Below are 26,957 nucleotides of genomic sequence, written 5' to 3' on the forward strand. Positions count from 1 at the left end.
AGCTTTCACAAAATTAGCTTTAAGGGGAATTAGTTTAAGGGTCTTTTCTGCCTTTCGTTAGTTTAATAAAGGCTTACTTGTGCATTGTGCTCTTGGTAAACATTTACATTTTTAATGGCTTTTTTGCTACTTGTTAATGTCATGCTAACATATCTAATAGACAGTGTTCAGAGTTAGTTATAGTTTTTTAGTTTTTTAGAGAGTTTTATCTCTTCTCTGCAGGTGTTGGGCTTTGATGCTGTAAATAAATTGGAGAGTTTCCTGTCTCCTGTAAGCCGTGTGTGTGTGTGTGTGTGTGTGTGTGTGTGTGTGTGTGTGTGTGTGTGTGTGTGTGTGTTTCTGCATCCCCTCTTGATGGGTGGGGAGGAGGAGCTCATCAGCACTGACTGTATGGAGATAGTCATAAAAGCCTGGTCTGATTTGTCACTGAAGTTGTTTGATGATTTCCTCTGTTCTGTCTAATAAGGTAACAGCGAGTGTGATTGGAGGGTTTTGAACCTCTTTCTCTCTCATTAAGGGGGCTGAGAGAGGACGCCTGTACTTCTGTATCATCAGTGCGGAGAAGCTTGTACTGGATGTTGAATTAATCAAGCAGAGAGAGATGGAGAGATGCCTGACACTCATTTTACTGTCTTCAGTTATAATACTCATCACAGCTGGTAAGTAAACAATGAAAGAGATTTTTTTTTTTTTTTTAATGATGGGTTAAATGCTATATTATTTAAGATCTTAAAATTAAACTATACTGTAATGTGTTTTTTTAGATGCCCGTGTAATCACATTGTCACAATATATTGAATGTGCTCCTGTGTTTAACAGGCAGTTTATCTCTTTCTCTTTCTCTCTCTGTCTCTCCAATTTATAAAGAGCTACAAATAAGTTTTACATGAGTGTGTTCTTTTTTATTCAATATAATATATCGTTATCAAAATAATATTAATATTTATTAATTGAAACCCTAAGAGGTCATTATTGTAGTTTTTTTTTTTTTTTTTTTTTGTCTTGTGTTTTGATTACAATTCAATTTTTCATGTGATATCAACATTGTAAATGTTGTCTCAATCTTCTGTTATCTAAAAAAATAAAACATTGATCACCTTTTCTCTGGATGAAAACGATTTAATCGCCATGTTTCAAACATTATTCTATAACCATGCAGGCATCTCTGTCCCTCGAGTTGGGTGGCCGTAAAATTGATCACACATTTGGAGTTCTGATTTGATAAACATTGATTTGGAAATATTAGTGACAGACATGTTAGCTTGAGCAAGTCCCATGAACATTTTTATAATAAAAAAGAAAAATAATCACTCATTCATAATCCAGCAGGATAAATGCTGTATAATGTTATGTCAAGAAGTTGTGATCATGACAAACAAAAACAAAACCTAAAGGCCTTTTATAGGGTTACAATGTTAGTCTCTTAAACAATGCCAAGACCTCATCTACATAATAACTATATAGAGGGAAAAATAAAGAATACACCAGGTTTAATATAGTTTAAGCTCAATCAACATAATTTGTGACATAATTTTTTACCTAAATAATACGTTTCTACTTGTCTCCCCTTTAAAAAAAAAAAAGGGGGGGGTTTCTGTAAACTTTAAAATACTCACTGTCTCAATAAAATAGAAACAAGACTTAAACAAATATGTGTTAACATGATTATTGTTACATACTGCTCGGAGACCAGAGAGTTTAGATCCAAATTCAGCTTTAATCAGAAGGGGACAATCCAGACACGTAAACAAATGAACAGGCAACAGGTCAAAGTCCAGGTAGGCAGTCCAAACAAACAAACACTCAAGGCTGGGGACAAGGCAAATGGGTAATCCAGAGGCAGGCAGGGGACAAGGCAAACGGATAATCCAGAGGCAGGAAGAGAAACCAAGAAACCAAAATACAGGGAACCAAAGAAATGCTTAGAGATGCAGTGCAACACATACAAAACTACGCAGTGACTGAATATGAAAACCAGGCTTATAAGGGGTGAGCTAAACAAGGTAATGACATACAGGTGAATGTGATCAGTGAAGATGAGTCCGAGCAGTGAGTATGGGAAATGTAGTTGTGAGGGAAAATGACAATCTGAAATGGAGTGCCCTCTGGTGGTTCTCGAGGGCACTCCAGCTGATGACCGTTACATAGCCCCCCCTCTAAAGAGCGGCTTTGTAAGGACCATCCATTGGCCCAACGACGGAATCCAACGGCCTGGCGAAGGTTTAAAGCGTGTATGCCTTTTCAGCGCTCCAGTGAAGTTCACTTAATTTATTGGAACTTAGTTTTAGTATTACTTTAGCTCTATGCGTAATCTGACTCCAATTTCAAATGATAATCAAATTTAGATCGTATTTCTGATTAGAAAATAATCATAAACATTGATTATGAATTAATTTAGATCTTTGATAATTCTGATTATCCCATACTTTCAATTATTCGTTCATTACGGACCTAGTGTCGCTTTGAGACGTCACGTCGCGACTGCGCGCTCACGATCACAAACTAGCCAGTCCTGAAATAGTCAGAGGGTGCAGTGCAAGTATTTTACCCTATGCAGTCGCGCACTACAGACCCATAGGCGTAATTTTTTATAATATTTGCAGCGTACAACATGCTAAGTCAGGGAACAGTCAGAAATCAGGAGGTATTCCTAAGATGTGCCCCATGGTCCATTCAAAGTGCCTCCAGTTTGATCTATTCTGGACAAAGTTTTGTGGAAACACCAGACTACACATTAATCTACTGGAAATAATGATTTCAGAAGAATGCAGAATAAATCAAGATGTAACATTTATTTGTCAGGTAAAAATATATCATGCCAATTACAGAAGTAAATTATTAAAAGCCAATTCAAAAAATATATGACATCATTTACTCAAAGATGACTCTAAAAGTAAGTAATGTTTTCCTGACAGAGACACACAGTAATGTGTCAGGGCTTTCCAACAGGAAAATACTGACATGCATTACTGTGTGGGAGATTCTCCTGGTAAAAGATTCCCAAAGGTTTCTCTGTTCCCTCACCTTAAATACCAGATCAGAACAGAAGGGGGTTAAACAAATGTTGTTTAGAGTTGTTTGGGCCAATCCATGTACCCCAGGGGGGTAGCACCTGGTTTCAGGAGATGTAAAGAGATATCAGCCAGAGAGGAGATACAGGATTCTCCAAGTTCTCAATCTTTTTCATTAAACCAATGACTGCAATGAAATTAAGACCATTTTACCAATCGCACTGTGTCCTTTAAAATTACACCAAACATGAAAAGGAAAAACAACATATTCACAAGATACACCATATGTGTTAAATAGACATTCTTAATGACTTTCAGTGCCTTGAGGAGGGAGAGGGGGAGGGAGAGGGGGATGAGTTGAAGTCAAACAGGGGACAATGAGATAAGTTTGGGCAGGACAAGGTTCTGTGCTCTGTCTTTGTTATCTGCTGTCCAGGGTGCATTTTATGGCGTTATTGCAGGGTGAGTTTTGTTTTAGCAGGAAAATCAGTTCTTACAGCTTCCAGACGCTCCTATGATTCTCTAGGAGGGAGGTGGAGTGGAGGCGGGCTCGGGGGTGGGATGTAGGGCCAGGCCCGTGGAACGGAAGAGGGCCTGGAGATTGAGGCTGCACAGACGGCCAGAGCGGAGCAAGCTGTGCAGGCGACCAGGGCGGAGCAGGCTGTGCTGGCTGTGCAGGGACCCAGGGCGGACTAGGCAGTTCAGGTGGCCAGGGTGGACCAGACCCTTCAGGCGGCCAGGACGGAGACGACACTTCGGGCTGCCAGGGCAGAGACGACACTTCGGGCGGCCATGGTGGCACGGCCTCCATGATCCCATCCAGGGACCTACTGCCTCCCCCCAAAATCTTCTCGGGGGCGGCTATGGGATTATGAGCTGGAACAGACACCGGCTCAGGAACAGACATCGGCTCAGGAACAGACACCGGCTCAGGAACAAAGGGAACAGACACTGGTTCAGGAACAGACACCGGTTCAGGAACAGACACCGGTTCAGTGGCGGCCATCTTGTCCGGAGACACTGGCTCGGCAGTGGCTATCTTGTCCGGAGACACTGGCTCGGTGGCGGCCATCTTGTCCGAAGACACTGGCTCGGTGGACATGACGGGAACAGTCTCTGGCTTGGCAGACGTGACGGGAACATTGTCTTGAGTGGCAGGCACGACGTGAAAAGTCTCTTGTGCGGCTCGCACGACGTGTACAGTCTCTGGTTCGGTGGCCATAACGTGATGCGTAGGCTCGGCAGGACTGACGTGAAGATCAGGCTCGGCAGGGTTGACGTGAGGTGCAGACTCAGCAGGGCTGTTGTGGAGCGCAGGCTCGGCAGAGACCTCGACGGAAAGAGACTCTGGAACGGTGGTTTTGGCAGGACGAGACCCCGTTCGGCCGATCTTCTTGGCCCTCCGTGCTGACATGAGCGGTGAGTCCTTCACGCTGGACATTAATCTAGAATGTCCAGAGACTGATCCAGTGATGGGCCTGATGGGTGGCATGACGTGAAGATTCTCAGGCTTAGAGTTTCTCGTGAGTTTGCGGGGTTCTTCCTCCGCAAGGCCCACAGTAAATGATGAACCGCTCAAGGAAAGGGCCAAGTCAATATACTGTTCAAGAGTCCCGTTAGGGTCATGCAATGGCATCTGGTAGTTGAGTGACTCAGATAGTCCTCCACGAAAAAATATCATTAGACATACCTCATCCATGTAAGTCAGAGGAGCAAGCTCCAAAAAGTCCATTACATAATTCTCAATGGGTCGATCACCTTGACGGAGAAGTATAATTTGTGCTGCTGGATTCATCGATGGGTCTGGGTCTACTTGGCTGCTGGATCTGTGTCGGCGTAGTTTTCTGTCACGATCTGCTCGGAGACCAGAGAGTTTAGATCCAAATGCAGCTTTAATCAGAAGGGGACAATCCAGACACGTAAACAAATGAACAGGCAACAGGTCAAAGTCCAGGTAGGCAGTCCAAACAAACAAACAAACAAACAAACAAACACTCAAGGCTGGGGACAAGGCAAATGGGTAATCCAGAGGCAGGCAGAGAGTCCAAGAAACCAAAATACAGGGAACCAAAGAAATGCTTAGAGATGCAGTGCAACACGTACAAAACTACGCAGTGACTGAATATGAAAACCAGGCTTATAAGGGGTGAGCTAAACAAGGTAATGACAAACAGGTGAATGTGATCAGTGAAGATGAGTCCGAGCAGTGAGTATGGGAAATGTAGTTGTGAGGGAAAATGACAATCTGAAATGGAGTGCCCTCTGGTGGTTCTCGAGGGCACTCCAGCTGATGACCGTTACAATTATAGTGTGGAAAAAAATGATTACTAACCTTTTCTGTGCAAAGTTATTTCCAGTTTTAAACTTTGTTTCCATGACAACATAATGGTATAAACCCTGTAATTGTTTTTAACTATTTACAGGTGAAACAATAATGCATTTTAGGATAATTGAAACCCTATTCTTTTTTTTTTTTTTTTAAAAGGGAGTCAGCATAATTTTTTTTTTGTTAATCAACATACCTATGATGTTGATTGAGCTAAACTTGTATTGAACTCTGAATATTCATTTTAAATACTCAGACGTACTGTATGTGTCCCATTTTCCCAGTTGTCCCACTTTGTAATGCTGTAAATTGAACTCTCATCCCTTCATCTTTCATCTCTCATTGTTACTGCTTAATATTTTAGACCATATGGATGTGAGGCTGGTTGGTGGTCACAGTCGCTGTGCTGGTAGAGTGGAGGTTCTTCATAGAGGTCAGTGGGGAACAGTGTGTGATGATTTCTGGGATTTGGCTGATGCTGCAGTGGTGTGTAGAGAGCTGGACTGTGGAGAACCTGCAGATGCTCTGGGTGATGCTCATTTTGGACCAGGATCAGGACCAATCTGGATGAGTTTTGTCATGTGTACTGGATCAGAGTCAACACTGAAGAACTGTGGGTCATTAGGATGGGGTAGAAGCATCTGTGATCATAGTAGAGATGCTGGAGTCATTTGCTCAGGTAAATATTTTACATATTAAAATTCATATGCGCTTCCAGATTGGCTTCTAATTTTTAAAGAAGTTTTAAAATGTTGACTTCAATAATAAATACATTTTATATTTATATTTGTTGTGGTTTTCTTTTGTGTTTTTACTTTATTCATTATAAGACTAAAAAATAAAATGGCTTTGATGTACAAATCATTATCTTGAAGCCCCATAAATAAGCCATGCTTTTGTCTTATTCAGAAGTCCGGCTGGTTGGAGGTTCTCGCTGCTCTGGGAGGTTAGAGATACTTGATGATCAGTCGTGGGTTTCAGTGTGTGACGCTGCCTTTGACCAGCAGGATGCAGAGGTTGTGTGTAGAGAGCTGGACTGTGGGGCTCCTGTACAGGTGCTGGGAGAAGATGCTTTTGGCAAAGGAGACGCTCAGATGTGGACACAAGAGATTCATTGCAGAGGAAATGAGCCTCAGATTCACCTCTGTCCAACATCACCATCACATGAAAACTGTTCACATGAGCACAACATTGGTTTGCTGTGTACTGGTAACAGTTCAAAGTACAACAAAGCACATTTCATTTCATTTTATTATAACAATTTCAATTTACAATAGCCTTTTCTCTTACATTCATAGACATAAGAAATGTGAGACTGGTAAATGGCAGCAGTCGCTGTGCTGGTAGAGTGGAGGTTCTTCATAGAGGTCAGTGGGGAACAGTGTGTGGAGCTGGTTGGGATTTGGCTGATGCTGCAGTGGTGTGTAGAGAGCTGGACTGTGGAGAACCTGTAGATGCTCTTGGTGATGCTCATTTTGGACTGGGATCAAAACCGTTTTGGATGAAAAATGCAATGTGTACTGGATCAGAGTCTACTCTTAAGAAATGTGGATTCATACAACCAACTGATCTTGATGTGTGTCTTGATAAGAGCGCTCAAGTCATTTGTTCAGGTAAGCTAAAGCTAAAAATCCTGTCTTAATGTACAAAACAATTGCACCAAAAGCAGTCATAATTTCATTTTTTTTGACCATTTTCCAGCTTCTTTTTGACAGCACAAACTGTTAAGATCAGACTGTAATAATCAGAGACCTTGTTAAAAATAAAATTTAGAAGCTTGTTTCTAACTCTACATTCTAATGTAATTCCCTGATAGGATTCATTCATAGACATTGTTGACATGAAAATGTTGAAATATGGGCAGTCATGTAATGCATTTAGATTTTTACAGTAACAATAACTATAGACTGTTTTGTATATGAGCTGTTTTTGTAGGTTCAAGTTTCAACTTTTAAAAGTTTTGCTGACATGTATAATATGTTTTCATAATAACTATCTTTTATTTCAGAAGATAAAGGAAAATATTATTTCTCGTTGATTGATATATTAATTATATGACTGACTCATTATTGAAGGTCTCTAACTTTAAATTTTGTTTTTCCTTCTTTCAGAAGTCCGGCTGGTTGGAGGTTCTCGCTGCTCTGGGAGGTTAGAGATACTTGATGATCAGTCGTGGGTTTCAGTGTGTGACGCTGCCTTTGACCAGCAGGATGCAGAGGTTGTGTGTAGAGAGCTGGACTGTGGGGCTTCTGTACAGGTGCTGGGAGAAGATGCTTTTGGCAAAGGAGACGCTCAGATGTGGACACAAGAGATTCAGTGCAGAGGAAATGAGTCTCAGATTCACCTCTGTCCAACATCACCATCACATGAAAACAACTGTTCACATGAAAATGATGTTGGACTGGTGTGTGCAGGTTTGAGCCTTTTTTAAATAAACTGAAATCAAATTTAATGTTCCCAAAATCTACACTAAATATTAGTAAATTTTATCATAGTTTTTTCTCTTATTGTGATATTTTTTTTCCTCATTCTTTCCTTTTGTCCATATGTCTTTACTCCCTCTTTATTTATTTTATAGACAATTTGAGAGTAAGGCTGGTTGGTGGTCACAGTCGCTGTGCTGGTAGAGTGGAGGTTCTTCATAGAGGTCAGTGGGGAACAGTGTGTGGTGAGACATGGGATTTGGCTGATGCTGCAGTGGTGTGTAGAGAGCTGGACTGTGGAGAACCTGTAGATGCTCTTGGTGATGTTCATTTTGGACCAGGATCCGGACCAATCTGGACAAATCGCACGTTATGTTCGGGATCAGAATCTACACTGAAGAACTGTGGAACAGTAAATTGGGGTTTTTATGACTGTGATCATACTAAAGATGCAGGAGTAATCTGCTCAGGTAAACTGCTTAAAACCCTGCACTGTTTTTACATCACTGATAATTCCTTAAAGGGAAAGTTCAACCAAAAATAAATAATCAGTCATCATTTACTTTCTGTCTTTTCAAATCTCTATGACTTGTTCTGTAGAGCACTTTTTTTTTTCTTATTTTACTTTCATTATATTGAAAAGAGTACCAGGATATTCTGTAAAATTCCCCTTTTAGGTTCCATAAAAATGAAAGTCAGATGATTTGGATTGACATGAGAGATTGAGTAATTTGACTATTTTACTCCTTTCACATTAATAAGTGGTGCTTTATGGTAGAACAATAGTGACAAGAATTACACACCTTTAGATAAACAAAATTGAAAGGTTTCTTATCTCTTGCTACTTCAGGTGTCAGGCTTATTGGAAACTCCAGTTGCTCTGGGAGGTTAGAGATACTTGATGATCAGTCGTGGGTTTCAGTGTGTGACGCTGCCTTTGACCAGCAGGATGCAGAGGTTGTGTGTAGAGAGCTGGACTGTGGGGCTCCTGTACAGGTGCTGGGAGAAGATGCTTTTGGCAAAGCAGACGCTCAGATGTGGACACAAGAGATTCAGTGTAGAGGAAATGAGTCTCAGATTCACCTCTGTCCAACATCCTTACACAAAAACAGCGGTTCACATGATAATTACCAGGGGCTGATCTGTGCTGGTGAGTTAAAAGAATATAATAATATCATACCTTTTACTAATAGGGTGCATCTCAGTCAGCTTCATATTTCACAATCAGAACACTGACCAAGGAGCCAGCCATTTTAAGGTCTGTCTCAATCACAAAATCCTTCAAGTTCACAGGAATGTTTGCTCCCTAAAAATCCCACAATGCACTCCAAAAACTAGATGCTCACTACGTTCCCCTTAATGTAAATTCTGTTAAGTGCAAAACAAATCGCACAAACCAACACAATATCAACACAATATCATCATGACATGGGATGGAAGATTTGAAAAGACAAATTGTTATTTAATTATATGTCAGTATAAACATCAGTAGATAGGTAGTGAACAGTGTAGTAAATATTTATAATAAAAATTTGGCTAAAATATTTCAGATATATATAACAACAATCAAAGCATATTTCATAACATACTTTAAACAGCATAAAAAATGTCAGAAAGATGTTATGTGTGTTGTTAATAAATACCAGTGGTGACGTTTTATGACACAAGCACCTCATATCACCGGGAATTGAAAAATCAGTGTCCAAATGTGTAGTGAGCCAGTGTGCTTTACCAGTGCAGAATTTGTGTACACAATATACTGATACGCGAACTAGTGTGCTTACGGATATGCAATCACAGTCTCTATCTGTATTTTTCTGTCACTTAGATAAAACGAATGTGAGGCTGGTTGGTGGCAACAGTCGCTGTGCTGGTAGAGTGGAGGTTCTTCATAGAGGTCAGTGGGGAACAGTGTGTGGTTTTTTCTGGGATATGGCTGAAGCTGCAGTGGTGTGTAGAGAGCTGGACTGTGGAGAACCTGTAGATGCTCTGGGTGATGCTCATTTTGGACAAGGATCAGGACCAATCTGGATGAGTTTAGTCATGTGTACTGGATCAGAGTCTACACTGAAGAACTGTGGGTCAGCAGGATGGAGTGCACATGTCTGTACTCACAATTTAGATGCCGGTGTCATCTGTTCAGGTGAATAATTTAACTGATTGCCCATTAATTTGTTGTGACATAAAGAATATTTTGTTTGGAAAACTGTTTGTATGGTTATTGTTTTTAACTATCAAGCATTTGTTTTTGTCTACTGTGCACTGTCATTCCTGTAATATTAACAGGTCATCAAGCTTCCAGACTCATTAATGGATCTCACCTGTGCTCTGGGAGGTTAGAGATACTTGATGATCAGTCGTGGGTTTCAGTGTGTGACGCTGCCTTTGACCAGCAGGATGCAGAGGTTGTGTGTAGAGAGCTGGACTGTGGGGCTCCTGTACAGGTGCTGGGAGAAGATGCTTTTGGCAAAGGAGACGCTCAGATGTGGACACAAGAGATTCAGTGCAGAGGAAATGAGTCTCAGATTTCATTTTGCTCAATTTCATTATCACACAAACAAAGCTGTACCAGTGACTATAATGTTGGTCTGATCTGTTCTGGTAAATTATAAATATTCATTGTCTCTTAGTTTGTATTTAAAACAGTATATGTTCTCTGTCAGCTGCATTATACTTTATTTTAACCTCTATGTTCTTTATTCAGGTTACACAGATGCTAATCTGATGAACGGTTCAGACTCCTGTTCTGGAAGAGTGGAGCTTCGGTTCCTCAATGAATGGGGCTCAGTGTGTGATGCATGCTGGGATATGAAAGCTGCCAGTGTCCTCTGTAGACAGCTGAATTGTGGGATTGCTGTGTCTGTTGTGGGATCAGACTGGTTTGGAGAGGGAAGTGGTGAAATCTGGGCTGATGTGTTTGATTGTGACGGGAATGAAACAAAACTCTCAGAATGTTCCGTCTCTTCATGGAGTCGAGCTGAATGTTCTCATAGACGAGATGTTGGAGTCATTTGCTCTGGTAAACTTATTTGACACTGAGAGCATTATGCTCTTTTTCACCATGTTATAACACAATTCTTATTTTAGTAAAACATGAGATCTCCTCAGGTTCCTCTCTGGCTGTTCATGATGGTCTGGTGCGGTTGTCTGGAGAGAGACAGTGTGAGGGGGAGCTGGAAGTTTCCATCCATCAGGTCTGGAGGAGAGTTCTGCTGGACTCCTGGAGTCTCACTGAATCCTCTGTGGTCTGCAGACAGCTGGGCTGTGGCTCTGTGCTGAACTTCTCCGGCTCCTCTTCATCCAGTCCTGAACACAGTCATGAGTGTGTGACGGGCTTCCAGTGCTCTGGGAGTGAAGCTCATCTGGGGAACTGCAGCTCTCCACAAACTCTCAACTGCAGCTCCACACAACAGCTGTCAATCACATGCCTTGGTGAGAACAACAACATCTGGGCAGATTCTTCAGTTGTTAGTGATCAATAATGTGTTTTTCTCTCTCTGAATATCAGGTCGCGGGTCCATCAGGCTGGTGGGTTCTGGGGAAGACTGTGCAGGGAGGCTGGAGGTTTTTCACAGCGGCTCATGGGGGACAGTGTGTGATGACTCCTGGGATATTAAAGATGCCCATGTGGTGTGCAGACAGCTGCAGTGTGGAGTGGCCCTCAGTAACCAGCAGGTACCAGCCTGGTTTGGTCCTGGTTCTGGACCCATATGGCTGGATGAGGTGGAGTGTGAGGGGAATGAGACGTCCCTGTGGAACTGCTCTTCTCCAGGCTGGGGGAAACATGACTGTCAACACAAGCAGGATGTAGGAGTCGTGTGCTCAGGTAAACAGTAAAGTAATGTGATCTATTTTAAAATATATAATTTCAAATGTTTAAAGGAATAATGTGCAGCTGATAATTTTTGCAAAATAAACACCAGGATCATCAGGAGCGGATGGCTCATATTTGACCACAAATACCATCTTACTGTATGATGGTATGATAGAAAGTGCTGCCATGGATGCCGCTACTTTTTAAATATTTTTTTATTGACCAAGCAGAATCAAGTAATACATGAGATTTATAATGTATTATACAAATATAATTAAGTATCTTTTTCATATGATACCAGTGCTAGCAGTGTGCATTAGCCTTGTATTAACCAGGTATTTTGGTGATATTTTAGGTTTAGCACAACATAAATTCCAATATTATTAATGCACATCCCTTTCCATCTAGAGTTTAAAGAGATCAGGTTAACTGAGGGCTGTGTAGGGAATGTGGAGGTTTTTTACAATGGATCCTGGGGTAATGTGTGCTGGAACCAGATGGACACAGACACAGTGAGTCTGATCTGTCAAGAGCTGAACTGTGGAAGATCTGGTGTTGTGTCTGATTCTACACCAAGACTGGAATCAGCTCGTAACTGGCTGGATAAAGTGAAATGTCGACCACATGATTCAAATCTGTGGCAGTGTCCATCTTCACCCTGGGGACAGAATGACTGTGATAATGATGAAGTGGCCAAAATCACCTGCTCAGGTGAGATTATGTTTAAATAATGTAAGATGGTCTCACTAGTTATGTTTCTTTAAACACAATGTTTGTATATAATGTGGTGAATAAACTGTTTCTGAAGAGGCTTAAATTATGTTTTCACATTGATATGTTTCACTGAGAGAAGATATGATTTTTGTGTCTTAATGTTCAGTTCTCTTAATATTTAATCTCAGAGGAGGAAAGTCATGAGTCTCCTCGGAGTCGTCTGACATGTTCTACCTCTCCATCTCCTCACCAGAGACAGTGTTCAAGTAAGATTTTTGGATTAAGACTGTTTTCCATTAAAATGTGAATTTAAACAAGAATTGATTTACATTTAAAAATCATAATCAAGTTTATAAATGTAATCCACTAATAATACATTTAAAGCCGTCAAAGTTGAGTTAATGTGTGTTTTGTTGTGAATGCTGTATGCTGTTTGTAGGTATGCTGAAGCTGGTCAGTGATGTTGCTGTGTGTGATTTAGATCATGTTCCTCTCAGACTGAGTGGAGGTTTGGGCCGGTGCTCTGGGAGGCTGGAGGTGTATCATAATGCTGTGTGGGGTTCAGTCTGTGCTGATCTGTGGGACATCAGCGATGCTCAGGTGGTCTGCAGGCAGCTGGGTTGTGGAGCAGCACTGAGGGCTGATGGGAATTCAGTCTTTGGTGCTGGTGAAGGTGTTGTGTGGCTGAACAGAGTCGAGTGCAGAGGGAATGAGATTCACCTGTGGGACTGTCCTCTCTCCCTGAAGAACCACACTGACTGCTCCCACAAAGAGCACGCTGGACTCACCTGTGCAGGTCAGAGCAAAACACTGAGAATTATTTTTATTTTTTTACATTTAGAGCTAATAATATTTTTATTTAAAAGATAATTTTCATTATTTTAAATGTTTGTGTCTGTCTGTTTTTACAAGGACAGATTTATCTGTGTCCACATCAACATCAGTCACTCCTCCACAAACAGTGTCTCTCTCTCTGTGCTTTTGCCTACTGGGCTTTTGAGTTTTCAGAGCAAAACACTGAGCAATATCAGTCATTTTAATGCTAATAATATGTGTGTATTTGTAGGATTTTTAGTGTGTTTGTTTCTGTCATGGCAGATTTGTCAGTGTCCAATATTCCTGCCACAACAACATCAGCTTCACCTCCAGTTTCTCAGACATCAGTCACTCCTCCACACTCTTTCCCCTGCGACCTTCAATCATTCTCCATTCATTAACCGACAAGATGTTAAATTAAAATTCAATTAAATTAGAATGAACAAGTGTCTGTGACTGTGACCCATTAAAAATACCCAAACATTTTTTTCCAGGGGTTTAGTAAATAGCAGCAACAGAATAGGGGGATTCATCATCGTATTCACCTGTAGCACTTCTGTGAATGGAGAAAAAAGCAGGATAAAATCCATAACTCTATACTCTATCCATAACTCGATCCATAACTCTGATACAGTGTTTCTCAACTGGTTTTGCTTCAAGATCTTTTCTCCCCCCTTTTAAAATATGAAAATGCTATTAATTTTGCTTTATTGATTTGAATGTTCTTTAATATTTTCTTTAATTTCAGTTTATTATTTAGCTTGGATTATAATCCATAATTTTCTTTAATTTCAGTTTATTATTTAGCTTGGATTATTGTAATCCATAAAATGAATAACTCCTTATGAGCATAAGAATTGGATTAAATGAGCTGTGCTGAATGTGTCTGGTCTGACTCAGTTCATCATTGATTGGGAGAGAACAGTTCAAACGTAGGCTACTGGCTGTGGAAATCAGTGGGCGTGTCTCATTATACTATAAGCAAAACGCCGTAAAATAACGCGCACAAAAAATGTGCAACCAAAACGGCGTTTTTTTACGCCGTCATATGGCGAGATGAACGGCGTAAAAAGCGGCGCTTTCCATGCACACTAAAACGCCGTCGAATACGGCGTCATTAACGTATTTCGCGCGTTTTTTACGGTGTTTGTAATTACAACGGCGTATTTTGCGCCGTCAAATGCGGTTTAAAACGCCGTATTTGACGGCGTTTGGCTGTAAACGCGATTGTAGCGTAATTCTGAACCACTTGGCTACATGTAAACCTTTTGAATTAGGCTACGGCCGTTTCAGACCGCAAGCGCGAGCGGCGCGTGAGCAGCGCGATTTTTTTTTTTTTTTTTTTTTTCGGCGTGCATGTTCAGTGCATTTACACCGCGAGCAGGAGCAGGGGCCTGTTTCAATAAGGAGGTTCAACCAACTCTGAGTTAAAAGTTGAACTCTGAGTTGACTTACCCTGAGATGGGAAACTCTGAGTTTTTGGTTTCAGAACAGCTGAAATTAGTTAGTTCAATCAACTCTGAGTTGACTGACTCTGTCAAGGACGCTTGTCAAAAAGTATGAGGAAGCTTGTTGACGCTTTGGCCGCTCTGACGTTGCAGCGTTCTATGTTCGTTCATGGGAGAAGAAGAGAAGTGTCACACCATGAAAAGTAAACAGAATAAACAAGCAATACATTGACACTAGAAATCTTTTATAATGACAGCATTTGTATAACCGTTTTGGTCACATTATTATTTATTATTATAGTGGGTGCGCGCGCGCGGCCGGGGCTCTCTCTCTCTCTCTGCTCGTTCTTATATGCCCTGTCAAGCGCGCCCTGTTAAACTGGTCAGGACTTAAAAACACATGCAAATGATAAACTTTCACTCTGTGATGGTTAAACTGTGCAATTAATCCGATAATGATAGGAAACCCAGCAACGGCGATGATCAGCTTCTCCTCCGTTTTCTCGGAACTATGGTAGGAACGAAAGTTTACATCGTATGTTTCTCCGGAATCAGCCAGCGCGAAGGACGTCTATATTCCGATTGGTTGCTGGTGTTTGCCGCTAGCCGTAGAGAGAGATCATTATTACATTAATCTAATTACACTGTTGAAGATGTCATTTGTAGTTCGTAATATAAGTAACTTACCCAACTGTTATAATATCAGAGGTGAAACTGGAAGAAATGTTATTCAACCTAATTTTAATTTTCATGTAGGTGCAATCCTGCAGGCATTAAAAGAACATGGCAGCAGCTGAAATTTAAATATAAAAACAGAATTCAGTCAAGTAAGGCTTGAGCATATCATGGGTGATAGGCTACCTGACTTTACAAACGTGTGACATATTAAATAACTAAAGCATCCAGTGTCTAGCAGTGCAGCAGCATTTACGGCTGAGGGAATTCCTGGACGGACTTCAGAGCCAGTCACAAAGATCCAAGGGCCTTCATAAAATGTAAGAGGTTTACATATGTGTTATTTTTTATAGGCTATTTTTGATATTTCCATTTATTTTACTTTGGGTTAGGATTTTTGTGGGTCCCAATAGATTCTGATGGTAATATCTGTCTTTTGGAGCCTCCTGTCCCAACAGAACCCCAGGCAGTTGTAAGTCGCCTACTCAATACACCAGAAATTATGACAAAAAGTGTTATAAAGTGTACTCGACCAAATGCTCATCACATGGTGATAAAGAGTTTCTGCTGCCACAGAGAGGCCTAATGTTAACAATATGTGTCTACACATCAAACAATCTACACATTCAGATTTTTTCACATTTTTATGTGGAGTAGCCTATAGAATCTAAGTTTAAATCTGAGTATAAACGGGTATTCTTATCTCTCCCCGCCCCCCCAGAGTGTGGAAGAACAGCAGGAGGACGGTCCATCAACTTCTTTTGCACAGATGAACACAGTTCAGTGATTTCCAGTAAATGCCACAGTTTAATTCTGTAGAATTTGTTTAGAACTACATTATGTAACTCTAATCTACTACTGTGTTTTCAGTTGCCAGTTAAGGAGTTATATAGACTTCATCTTATTTAAAAAAAAAAAAAAAAGCAATATTTTATTTATTAATAAAAGATTAATTTTATTAATAAAAATGTACTGAAAGAATGAATGAGGTGTTTAAACACCACTTCCTCTTTAAAAAAGGGGAGGAGACCGATAGAAACTCTGGGTTTACCGAAGAAAACCTGCTCCCGACCAGGTTAGGTTCACAGAGTAAGTTACCATGGCAACTGACTCTGAGTATAAGTTACCTCTCTTTCTGAAACAGGCTTGACTTACTCTGCTTTCTCAGGTTTAACATACCTCCCATTCTGAAACAGAAAACTCAGAGTTTCCCTCATTTCAGGGTTAACATACTCAGAGTTTTCACTTAACCTCCTTTCTGAAACAGGCCCCAGTAGTGAAGCGGAGAGTTTCGGCGCCGAGTCTATTTTTGCAGCGCTGCTCACACTCAATTAAAGTGAAAGCACACTTTTGATGGACAAAATAAATATGTTTTCACACAAAAAGTACATGCACGTAATTTGCATGTAGGGGAGCGCGGGGCTCAACGTAACACGGGGCTAGTTGTAACACACTTGTTTTAAATACTTCCACACTAGCATGATGAAACGAAACTTGGTGTATTTACTAGTTGCCATATCAACACTACAGTTGGTAAACATTGTGACGTATTTGTGTGGGCGGGGCTTAGCTGGAGGCAGAAAGATCCCTCTGGCCACTTCACGCGGGCAATTGATGTCAAATAGACATCAAATTGACGTCAAACATTGTCATCAAAGAATTGGTCAAAAATGCAAATCAAATCGATGTCAAAACTTGACATTAAATTGACGTCAAGTTTTGACATTCATTTGATTTGCATTTTTTTAAAACATTTTTAACACATTGATGTCCTATTCTAGACCACAAGAATAATGACAAAACAGTATTAAATGCAAGACGTGTTTTATTAAATCCACTGGTTTATATATATATATATATTGATAACTGCATTACATTTTGTGTCATCACAACAACATTTTACATATTACAGGTTTTTACATCAAAGCTCTCAAGACATTTAAAAACAAAGAGCAAGTTAAATTAAAATAAAACCAGTTTTGTAATTTGTTTCATAGATAAACAAATTAATGAACAGAAACATTGTAGATAAACAATAGGTGCATTCTACTTATTCAGAGTCTGAACAGACCTCAACGGCCGATTTCCCCTTTTGCCGTCCCATACCCCCATATCTATCAGGAGCAGACCGGAGACAGCTGCCCATGTATTTCTTTATTTCGGCCTCTGACGCAGAAGGTTTCGACTGCTGTACAGCACCTTAATGAATATAAGCACTCATTTTAAGACATTAAAATACAGCATACATTTTTCAGCAAGCATCACTTGTACATGTACTGTAAATCCACAAAGTAATTAACTTTTTAAATAAGCATGGATAACCATCTAGTGGCTCAGTGATCCTCCTCACCATTCTTTTCAAGTGAGCTGCAACAGCAGGAAAACAGAAAAACTGAATCCAATTTTTCAATGTCTAACTTTTCGTTTTTCAGATGAAAAATTAAACTGATAATAAGTGCTACCCATCAAAGGTGGCATAGGTATAACATAATTCACACATTTAAAACCTGTGCTTTTAATATTGTCTGAAAATTTGTAGATAAACAACTGCATATTTTGAGTTTATGCATCAGGGTGTCTACAGATATGAACAAGTTAAATTTAAGACTTTTTAAGACCTTTTTAATGCCACTTTGAATGAAATTTAAGACCAAACCTGTGATGGAAATACACATTATATTACATGCGTATATATTAGGGGTGTAACGGTTCACAAAATTCACGGTTCAGTTCGATACGATACACTTGTGTCATGGTTCGGTTCGGTACGTTTTTGATACATCATAAAGAAATAAATGCCAGAGAAATTTCCTTGATTTACATTTTTTTTTCTTTTTTATATTAAAACTAACATCATAAAGTACGATTTATTTATTTTTTTTACTTTGAGCAATTCTAGAGCTATAATTGACTCTTCTTAGGAGCATATAAAACAAAACAGCTCCTTGGAAAAAATGAAATGTCATATTGTAGTAGTTATAAACAAAGGTTTATTTTAGTTCAGATTAACATTTGAGGGCAGCAATTGTATTCATAATGTCAAAATAAAACCGACGTGTTACTTAAAGGCATTATAGCCTACTATTCCTGCCAAACGTCCATGGTTGCAGTAAGTGTTACTACAGTAAATCCATGGTGAATGTTGCTGATCTGTGGACACTGATTGTTCATTCATGGCACAATGTTTCTTCCAGGTTTCCACGTCAGCGCTGTTTGATCCATTAATAACGGAGAAATATGAATGCTTCTCACTAGATCTCGCAGCGATGATATTACTTCTGTCAGTTCTGTGGCGAACTCAAATGCTTTCTTTACTGCATCTCTTATTAGCGCTGTGTAGTAGCCTAACAGTGTCGCATGATCACGATCGGCTCGCGCTACACTGGTCCAAACTGATAAACGGTCCTTAAACCACACAATAACGAGCAGTTTCGTTCCGCTTGCATTTTACGTTTGCCATTTGATGTTGGGCAATGTTGTGGTCGCGCCGGCGTCTCTTACATTATGAGCGCGCTTGCCACGCGCAACGCGCCAACATTTGAAATAAAGAAACAGCGTTACCAGAAAAAGCCTACATTATCATTATCAATAGCTGTTTATGTAATAAAATCTGAATCATTCTCGCGATTCGATGCTTCACTGGTTATTTGACGGACATTAGGTCCGTCAGACTGGAGAAATTTTAGCGGTAATGTGACCAGAAATATTTAAGACCTATCGAATCTGAATTTAAGACATTTTAATACTTTTTAAGGCCTTTTATTAGGAAAACTTTATTTAAGACATTTTAAGACTTTTTAAGGACCCGCGGCCACCCTGTGCATGAGAGCATCCTCTGGCTCTTGGATGTGGCAGCATTTGACCGTAATTTATTGAGAAACTGAGCATAATAATTGCACAATTAATTGTTACTAGAGCCCGACCAATAAAGGATTTTTAAGGCCGATACCGATACAAATATTTGGTGATTTAAAAATCCGATATTCCGATATATCGGCCGATATATATATTTTTAAAAAATCCAGAAACGTGTAACAAAACATGAACAGTTCTGATAAATATAATATATAAAAATACAAACTTAAGATATGAAAACAACCTTTGAACAAAAAAAAAAAAAAAAAACTATTATTAATATTGACAGTAGGCTAATAATTAAAAAAAATCAATAATGATGATTATTATCATCAACATTTGTATTATTATTAAACAAGACAAAGGTCATTCCGTGTGTGTGTGGTCATGGGTTCAAAGCAAGAACTGATAAGATTGTAAATGTGTACCTTGAAATGCAATGTAAGTCGCTTTTGATAAAAGCGTCTGTCAAATGTCCGTTTGCATTTTGATTATTTCGAGAACCGTTCATCCAATCGACTTCACAAGGGAGTGTAGTGTCGCATTTGGTGCAATATAGATGGACACGCGAGACGCAACACATTCAGAATTAATAAACTTTTAGTAAACTACAGAACAGCGCGAGCGGGAAGCGGTGCACCTCACGCGGGCAGGGCTGGCGCGTGAGCAGCGCGTATTTTTTTCGGCGTCCATGTTAATCAATGAGTGCATTCACACCGGGAGCAGGAGCAGCGTGTGAGCGTCCAGCAGGAGCGTCGCGTGAACAGCAGTGCAGCGGGGGTTTCGGCGCCGAGTCTATTTTTGCTGCGCCGCTTACACTGAATTAAAGTGACAATGCATTGATCGTGGCCAAAATACACCGCAGTTTTATCCAAAAAGTGCATTGATGATATCTATTGTGTTTTAAACAGTCAATCAAATGACCAACAGCAATTTAAAAAGAAAACAAATGTCCAAAAACAAACTTGTTGCCCGAATAATAAAAACAAAGATGAACCAAAAGTTATATAAATGAAATTATTAATAAAATAAGCTTCTTGACAAGTCTTTTCTCTTAAATGTATTTGAAAACGAAATAAAGCAATGCCAACTTATCCATTATGCTCCGAGAACGGACACTGCAGTGATATAAAACGCACACGTCTGTTAAATTAAGCAATACTTTTAAGGTAGTCTAATATTGTTCTGACTAACAAATTACTGACACAGTAAAGGGAAAGATTTAAAGGGTAGATTTAAATAAAGAGAAACGAAATTTAAATAAAGAAAAACTAAATTTAAATAAAGGAAAACGAAATTTAAATAAAGAAAAAACTAAATTTAAATAAAGAAAAATGAAATTTAAATAAAGAAAAAAGAAATTTAAATAAAGAAAAAACGAAATTTAAATAAAGAAAAACGAAATTTAAATACAGAAAAACGAAATTAAGTTAAATTAAAAACGAGATTAATTTAGATTGATAATAAGGGGTAAAAAGGCTAATACATTTTGTTTCTACTATTATTTTATTTTCTACAATGTCAAAGCAACGCAGCTTAACACAAAACACAAGCTCAGGCATGCACTTCGGTCCATACAAACTCCGCTGTTCTGCGCTCTAGCCTTTCCGCGTGGCATGAGCCGCATTTTAGACTCGTGTCTCACGCAGGCAGTGTGCAAACTCCAACCTGTTAACATGGGAGCTGAAATAAAAACGGACATGCCACGCAGCTGAGACGCTCACGCCACGCAGTCAGTGTGTCGCCGCCGGCCTTATTCAAGCGCGAATGAGAACAGTTTCGCGGGGGATCCCAGGTGTGCAAAAAAAAAAGAAAAAGAAAACGAATATTCAAATGTCAAATTTTCAAATCGAATACCGACCCACCGAACGAATATTTGGGTCCAGCCCTAGCTGCTTTTATTTTATTTTTTAAATATTCATTTATTGGACATTATAAATGCCGATACCGGTAGTTTGGAAAATGCCTAATATCGGCCGATAATATCGGCCCGCCGATATATCGGTCGGGCTCTAATTGTTACACCCCTACAGTATTTCCACTGTGCATCTGTGATGGCTAAAAAGTTTGCCGCACAATGGGTAACACTGGATAGATACAACAGTACATCATCTAATCATAAAAAAAGTAATGTAGTACCTATTATAACACGGCATAGCCGTGTTTTTCCAAACGCCTTCTTCACCCCTGAGCCGTCCATGTTCATTGTTGCCATTACTCTGTTGGTAAGAACTCTGACAAAAGAAAAAAGACAACCAAGTAATATCAGTAATCATTCATTGTTAAGATTATTGAACAATACAACTAAGTGACCAGAACAGCTGAGCCTTCAAGCAGAAAAGGAATGTCTTACAGTTTTTCACCATCACTTGGTGCATTTCCTGAATCATCATCAACATTTCTACAACAATAGTGCACTGCTCAGATTAGTATTATCTACGGACTTCGTCTGAATGAATGACTTCCGGTAACTTTGGAAGCTCAAGTCGGCGGCGGTGTGAACGTACAGTTAGGCTGCAGGATCCAGCAGGAACGTAGGCTGCTACGAGGAGCTGCAGCTGTGGTAACTAGAGCAGAGCTGGCAACCCGGATGCCGAAACACTACTGACTTCGTGATTGGTAGATAGGTGGAGGGTGGCGCTTCAGGCCAAAACACAACATAACAACATCAACATCAGTTCTGCCCTACAAAGGCAAAAGACCTTAAAGGGATACAGGCGCTTCCTGCTGTGTGACGTGTGCGCAGACTGGTGCATAGATGTATATACACTAGATGTCGCATTAAAGACATTCGTTCCAATGAACTGCCGTAGCCAAGGTGAAATCTAGTATATCTATGCGCCAGTCTGCGCACACGTCACACAGCAGGAAGCGCCCGCGACTTCAGATCACTTCGACGTGGTTGTGTTATAAGAGGTAAAAACGATAAAAATACTGTTCGGTTTCTCACACAAACCGCTCGTTTCGTGTCTTAGGCCATCAGTGTGTACTTACGATGGGGAATTGTTTAATTTGGACGATGGGGAATTGTTTTAATTTGGACTCTGTGCTTGTGTTTTGAGACAGGGACCATCGACCTGCATTATATGACTGTCAGACAAGAACGGTTTGACCTAAAAATATCAAAATTGAAACTACTGCGGAAAAAAAGACACCTACATCTTGGATGCCCTTCAGGTAAGCTAAAACATACCAAAATTTAATTTCAAAGTGAACTATCCCTTTAAGTCGCTAGAGTGTGGAACTGAGAAAAATTACTTTAAAGATTTTTAGTTGTCCCGCCAAATTAATTATAGGTAGGACACTGGAAATCTGGCAAATAGATGTTTTAGTAATGGAAATTATATACATAAAAAAATCTTGAGCTCAAACTTGACTTTTGACCACTATTTTAAAGTTACTGTACTCTGCCTTTGTATTGTCAGCAAAAAGTGAGAAGTCATGCCAAGGCAAAAGGCAGTAACTTCCACATTCTCAATATTTAGTTGCTGATCACCATTAACAAAATCATTATAGTAGCCTACACACCTGTATAAAATCTAGTGATCATGGCATTTATTTTGTATGATTTACAATTATTTATAGCCATCTACTTATGTGCTTTGGTTGCATTCTGATGGCATTATTAATACATTTGACATGACAAAATATCTCCATAGACATATTAGTCCAGCGTTGACTCGACCGCGTATGTGTTGCTTAGGGCGGGGCTGAAGGCGAAGTTTTGGCACTCTGCCAGCTAGTTTGCCAAACTTTAATTCTTGGTTGTATTCATCTGATACGGCAATGTGTAACGTTTTTCTGTCAACTCTGCATAATCCTTCGCGATCGATATCGCATGTTTGCCGATGGAGCGGGTTCAGACCATAGCCTACTAAATGTTCTGACCGCTCTGAGGACATCAGAAGTTAGAGCGACTGATGGCAGCTGTACAAAGTACACAGGCTACACCGTAATTTTAATTTTAATGGACATTAAAACAAAGGCAGATAACTGTACAATCTGGTAGGTAGTATTATTTGATTGAACACCGTGTAACGGTCACTTTGTGTTTTTGGGTTAATATGGGGTGAAATGGGAACTGCGCATGTGCGTAGAGCGTCAGATGTAGGTTTGACGGGTGATGAGAGGAGATAACCGCTCTACCGCTACTCTTTCTTTTATTTCCTTTTTGTATTTTGTGACCAGAGTTGGATGTTTGTTTGTATGTTACTTTTTCTCACTCGATCCCCATGTATGCGGACGAGTGTGACGTTTAAGTAATTGTATTAAACACGGGGAAGATACGCAATCTCTAGTCTCTCGTGCATCTTTTCCTCCGACACCTATTGTTTTTTTATCTTTCTGGGCCACATCCCAACTTTGCGTTACAAAGTGGCGCCCGAACATTGTGGATCTACCAAAGTTATCTCATTTTCTCTTCTCTCCCGACGGTTTGTCGACTGACGTGTTCGTGCTACAGTGGTGTATCCAGGCAAGTCAACTGGCGGGTATTACCGTGGTGGCCGTGCGGCGTCCGTTGGATGGGTCTGTAGCCTACTACGTCGCGTGGATTTCCTGATGTTTTTTTAAAGATTTGTTCGAGCTCGATTGGATTTGCAAGTACAAGGAGTGCAGGTGACATTTGATGTTTTGCTTCGTTTAGTTTGGATTGATTTTTTTTTCGACTGGACGGACAGTTTATTGTTCTGCATAACATTGACAAAAGAGAAATAGGAGAGAAAAGTACACTTGGAAGATTTACCTTTATTTATTTTTGTTTTTTGAAAAGAAAAACAACAACGAAAATTTATTGAGCATTTTTGCCTTATTGGACATTTCTGAAGTAACGCACAAGTCTGTTGGTCACTGTTTTTTTTCGTTCACTTCACATCTGGTGGCCTGACAAGCGCGAAGAGGAGAACTGTTTCTGAGGGGAAAAAAATATTGTTGGACTTTATTTCAATTTGTAGTGTATTTTGTGCATTTTCTCTGAGGTTATTTGTTTATAGTGTTTTAACAGAGATTGTACTAGTGCACATGATTATTTTTTTTCAGGTAACAAACAGGTTTGATGTGCTGTTTTGTGCTTAATTCCTGATTGATTCATTGTAAACTGTGCATATACAAAATTTTGTTTAGGTTTTCTGGCAATATTTTTGTAATTTGCTGTTATACAGGATGACTGAAAATCGTAACCTACTTGACTTACTGACATGTTCTGACTACTCACCAAGACAGAGTACGTCTCGGAGAGAGGATGAGGACTTACGGTCTCAGGTTCAGTTCCTGCAGGACGAGGTTGCTGTACTGCAGCGGTGTCTCCGTGACTCACTGGACCTGCAAAGGACAGTGATTGACTGCATGAATCCAGATGAAGGTACCGTTCCTGTTGTGTCTCGGCCGAAAACTTCACCTTTAGCTGCTTCTACCCCATATGTTCAAGGACAGGCTCCAGTGGGAGATTTAAGGTCAGGTTTTGCTAATGTGCCTCATGTATGTGCACCTATGGTGACTCAACCAGCCTTGGCTGATTTGTCGGCTACGTCCAGGGTCTTGGCCTCTGTCCTACATCAATCGCGTCTTGAACCTCTAATATTTGACGGCGAAGGAAAGACGAGTCCAGAAGATTGGCTTCAGTCTGTCGACATATACAGGACTTCACTAGACCTTACTGATTCCCAGATGTTACTTGAACTCCCCCGTTTTCTGTCCAAGGAACCAAAGAAGTGGTTTAATGTCCTGAGCTCTCATCTTTCCACATGGGCCCAGTTTTGTGATCTGTTTAGGAAGGTTTTTCTGCCATCTGATAATCAGGAGCGCATTATGAGAGGTATCCTGGACCGGGTTCAGATGCCAGATGAACCTTTGCCTACGTTTGTCGCTCACATGCTGAGTGAATTTCGAAAATTGAGAACTCCGCCTCCTCAGCTGGAGCAAATTGAGCTAATATGCAAGCATGCTGTGGAGAAATACAGGGTAGCACTCTATGGTACTGCGGTAACATCTGTGATGGACCTTCTCTTGCGTGCGCATGAGCTGCATTCAGTCTTGGGTCCGTGTAGTCGTAATGCATCCCATGTGCCGCAGTCAGTTCCTGTAGCACGGGATGTTCACTGTTTCAAGTGTTTGACACCGGGGTATACTTCCCGTAACTGTCCATCATGTAGACTTCGGAATAGTCTGGATGTGCGCCCAGTTTCGCCCAATCATCAGGTTGAACATACTACGGAGACACAGAGTTCGGAACGCCCAAGTAGTGTGTCGCATACAGCGGTTGCGGACCTGGGTGCCTCAGTTAGGCCCAGGTCGGGAAACTTCAGAGGGGGGAGGACGTTTCAGAGAGGCAATCCTCCCCCAAGACAGTAATTGAGCCTCACTTATCTGTTTCATCCCAGACCACTCAGCTTGCACTTGGTCATGTGGAAGACCTCACATCCTCTTCTTATTGGAACACACCTTTCCGTGTTCAGGTCAATTTTCATGGCCAGGTACTTGAAGCTACCCTGGATACGGGGGCTTCCGTTTCAGCGGTGCGAGGGGATGTTTCAAAATTTGTTCCAGGGGGGACTTTCAAAATAACAGCTTGGTCTGCGCCTCCTTTACAGCTTGCCGATGGAGCTATGTGTTGTCCTTCTGGGTTAGCTTGGCTACAGTTTGGTTTCATGGGCCAACGCTTTTACCATCGTTTTGCAGTCATCCAAAACCTTTCAGCGCCGCTTGTCTTGGGCATGGATTTTATGATGAGAGCTTCTGTCGTGATTCGAGTTCCTTCCAGAACAGTTGTCCTGGGTGATGTGCCAGAGACCTCAGAGGAGTTGGAGGGAGTTGACTTAATGACGCCAAGTCACAGTATACTTAGTTTGGAATCTGGTTCTTCCAATTTGGCCACAAAAGTCGACGAGGCTGCTCTAAATGATGGTGAAAAAATTAAGCTTTCTGAGTTGTTGAGATCCTTTGCTGAATTATTTGATGGACATCTAGGTCATACATCCATGGTTGAGCACAAAATTGACACAGAACAGGCCAGACCTATCCATCTTCCTCCATACCGCACATCACCTGCAAAGAAAGAGTTAATTGAGAGGCAAATCGACATGATGTTGACGGAAGGCATTGTGGAACCAGCATCAGGGCCATGGGCTGCACCAGTTGTCATTGTTCAAAAGCCTTCCGGCGAACCAAGGTTTTGCGTAGATTATCGAGGTTTGAATCGCTTTACGGTGAAAGACTCGTACCCACTTCCGAGAATAGACGAGTCCCTTGATTTTCTAGCGAGAGGAAACTTTGTGTCCACAATTGACTTGGCCAGGGGCTATTGGCAGGTGGCCATGGAGGAATCGTCAAGGCCAAAGACTGCTTTCATTTCTCACCGTGGATTATACCAGTTCCGTGTTCTACCTTTCGGCCTGTGTAATGCCCCTGCCACTTTTCAGAGGCTCATGAACACTGTACTGGCGGGCCTTATCTACAAGACATGCGCTGTGTATCTGGACGATATTGTAGTCGCCTCGCCCACGTTTGAGCAACACCTGATAGACCTTGAGGAGGTCCTGGCTAGGCTCAAGTCTGCTGGTCTGTCGATCAAGTTGGAGAAGTGTCAGTTCTGTAGGAAGGAACTTACCTTCTTGGGGTATCGAGTCACCAAAGATGGTATCCTACCGAATGAGGAGAAAGTGAAGGCGGTGGTTGATTTTGTTACTCCAGCAAACGCTAAGCAGGTGAGACAGTTCTTGGGCCTGACTAGTTACTACCGGCGATTCATTCACGAATATGCTCGACATGCTGAACCTCTCTTTGCACTTACAAGAGCCAACATTCCTTTTGTGTGGACACAAGATTGCCAAAATGCTTTGGATTTCCTCAAAAGTAAACTGACGTCTGCGCCTATCCTGA

The 26,957-nt window shown here is 40.7% G+C and overlaps 1 protein-coding gene across 1 annotated transcript in view; it reads left to right on the plus strand.

Moving 5' to 3' along the window:
- Positions 1–381: 381 nt before the first annotated feature.
- LOC311080692 (scavenger receptor cysteine-rich type 1 protein M130-like) overlaps positions 382–26,957 on the plus strand; it is a 36,711-nt gene continuing 10,135 nt past the window's right edge. Inside the window, exons 1-16 of the mRNA XM_084110781.1 lie at positions 382–659; positions 5,702–6,016; positions 6,247–6,546; positions 6,636–6,950; positions 7,449–7,751; positions 7,916–8,230; positions 8,611–8,910; positions 9,589–9,903; positions 10,047–10,361; positions 10,465–10,779; positions 10,869–11,192; positions 11,269–11,586; positions 11,983–12,285; positions 12,477–12,554; positions 12,770–13,084; positions 22,149–22,259. Coding sequence (XP_083966907.1) covers positions 602–659; positions 5,702–6,016; positions 6,247–6,546; positions 6,636–6,950; positions 7,449–7,751; positions 7,916–8,230; positions 8,611–8,910; positions 9,589–9,903; positions 10,047–10,361; positions 10,465–10,779; positions 10,869–11,192; positions 11,269–11,586; positions 11,983–12,285; positions 12,477–12,554; positions 12,770–13,084; positions 22,149–22,259 — 4,300 coding nt within the window. The 5' untranslated portion in view covers positions 382–601. The remainder of the gene's footprint in view (positions 660–5,701; positions 6,017–6,246; positions 6,547–6,635; positions 6,951–7,448; positions 7,752–7,915; positions 8,231–8,610; positions 8,911–9,588; positions 9,904–10,046; positions 10,362–10,464; positions 10,780–10,868; positions 11,193–11,268; positions 11,587–11,982; positions 12,286–12,476; positions 12,555–12,769; positions 13,085–22,148; positions 22,260–26,957) is intronic.

The sequence above is a fragment of the Abramis brama genome (genome assembly GCF_963993115.1).
Source record: "Abramis brama genome assembly, chromosome: 4".
In the NCBI taxonomy this organism is placed as follows: Eukaryota; Metazoa; Chordata; class Actinopteri; order Cypriniformes; family Leuciscidae; genus Abramis; species Abramis brama.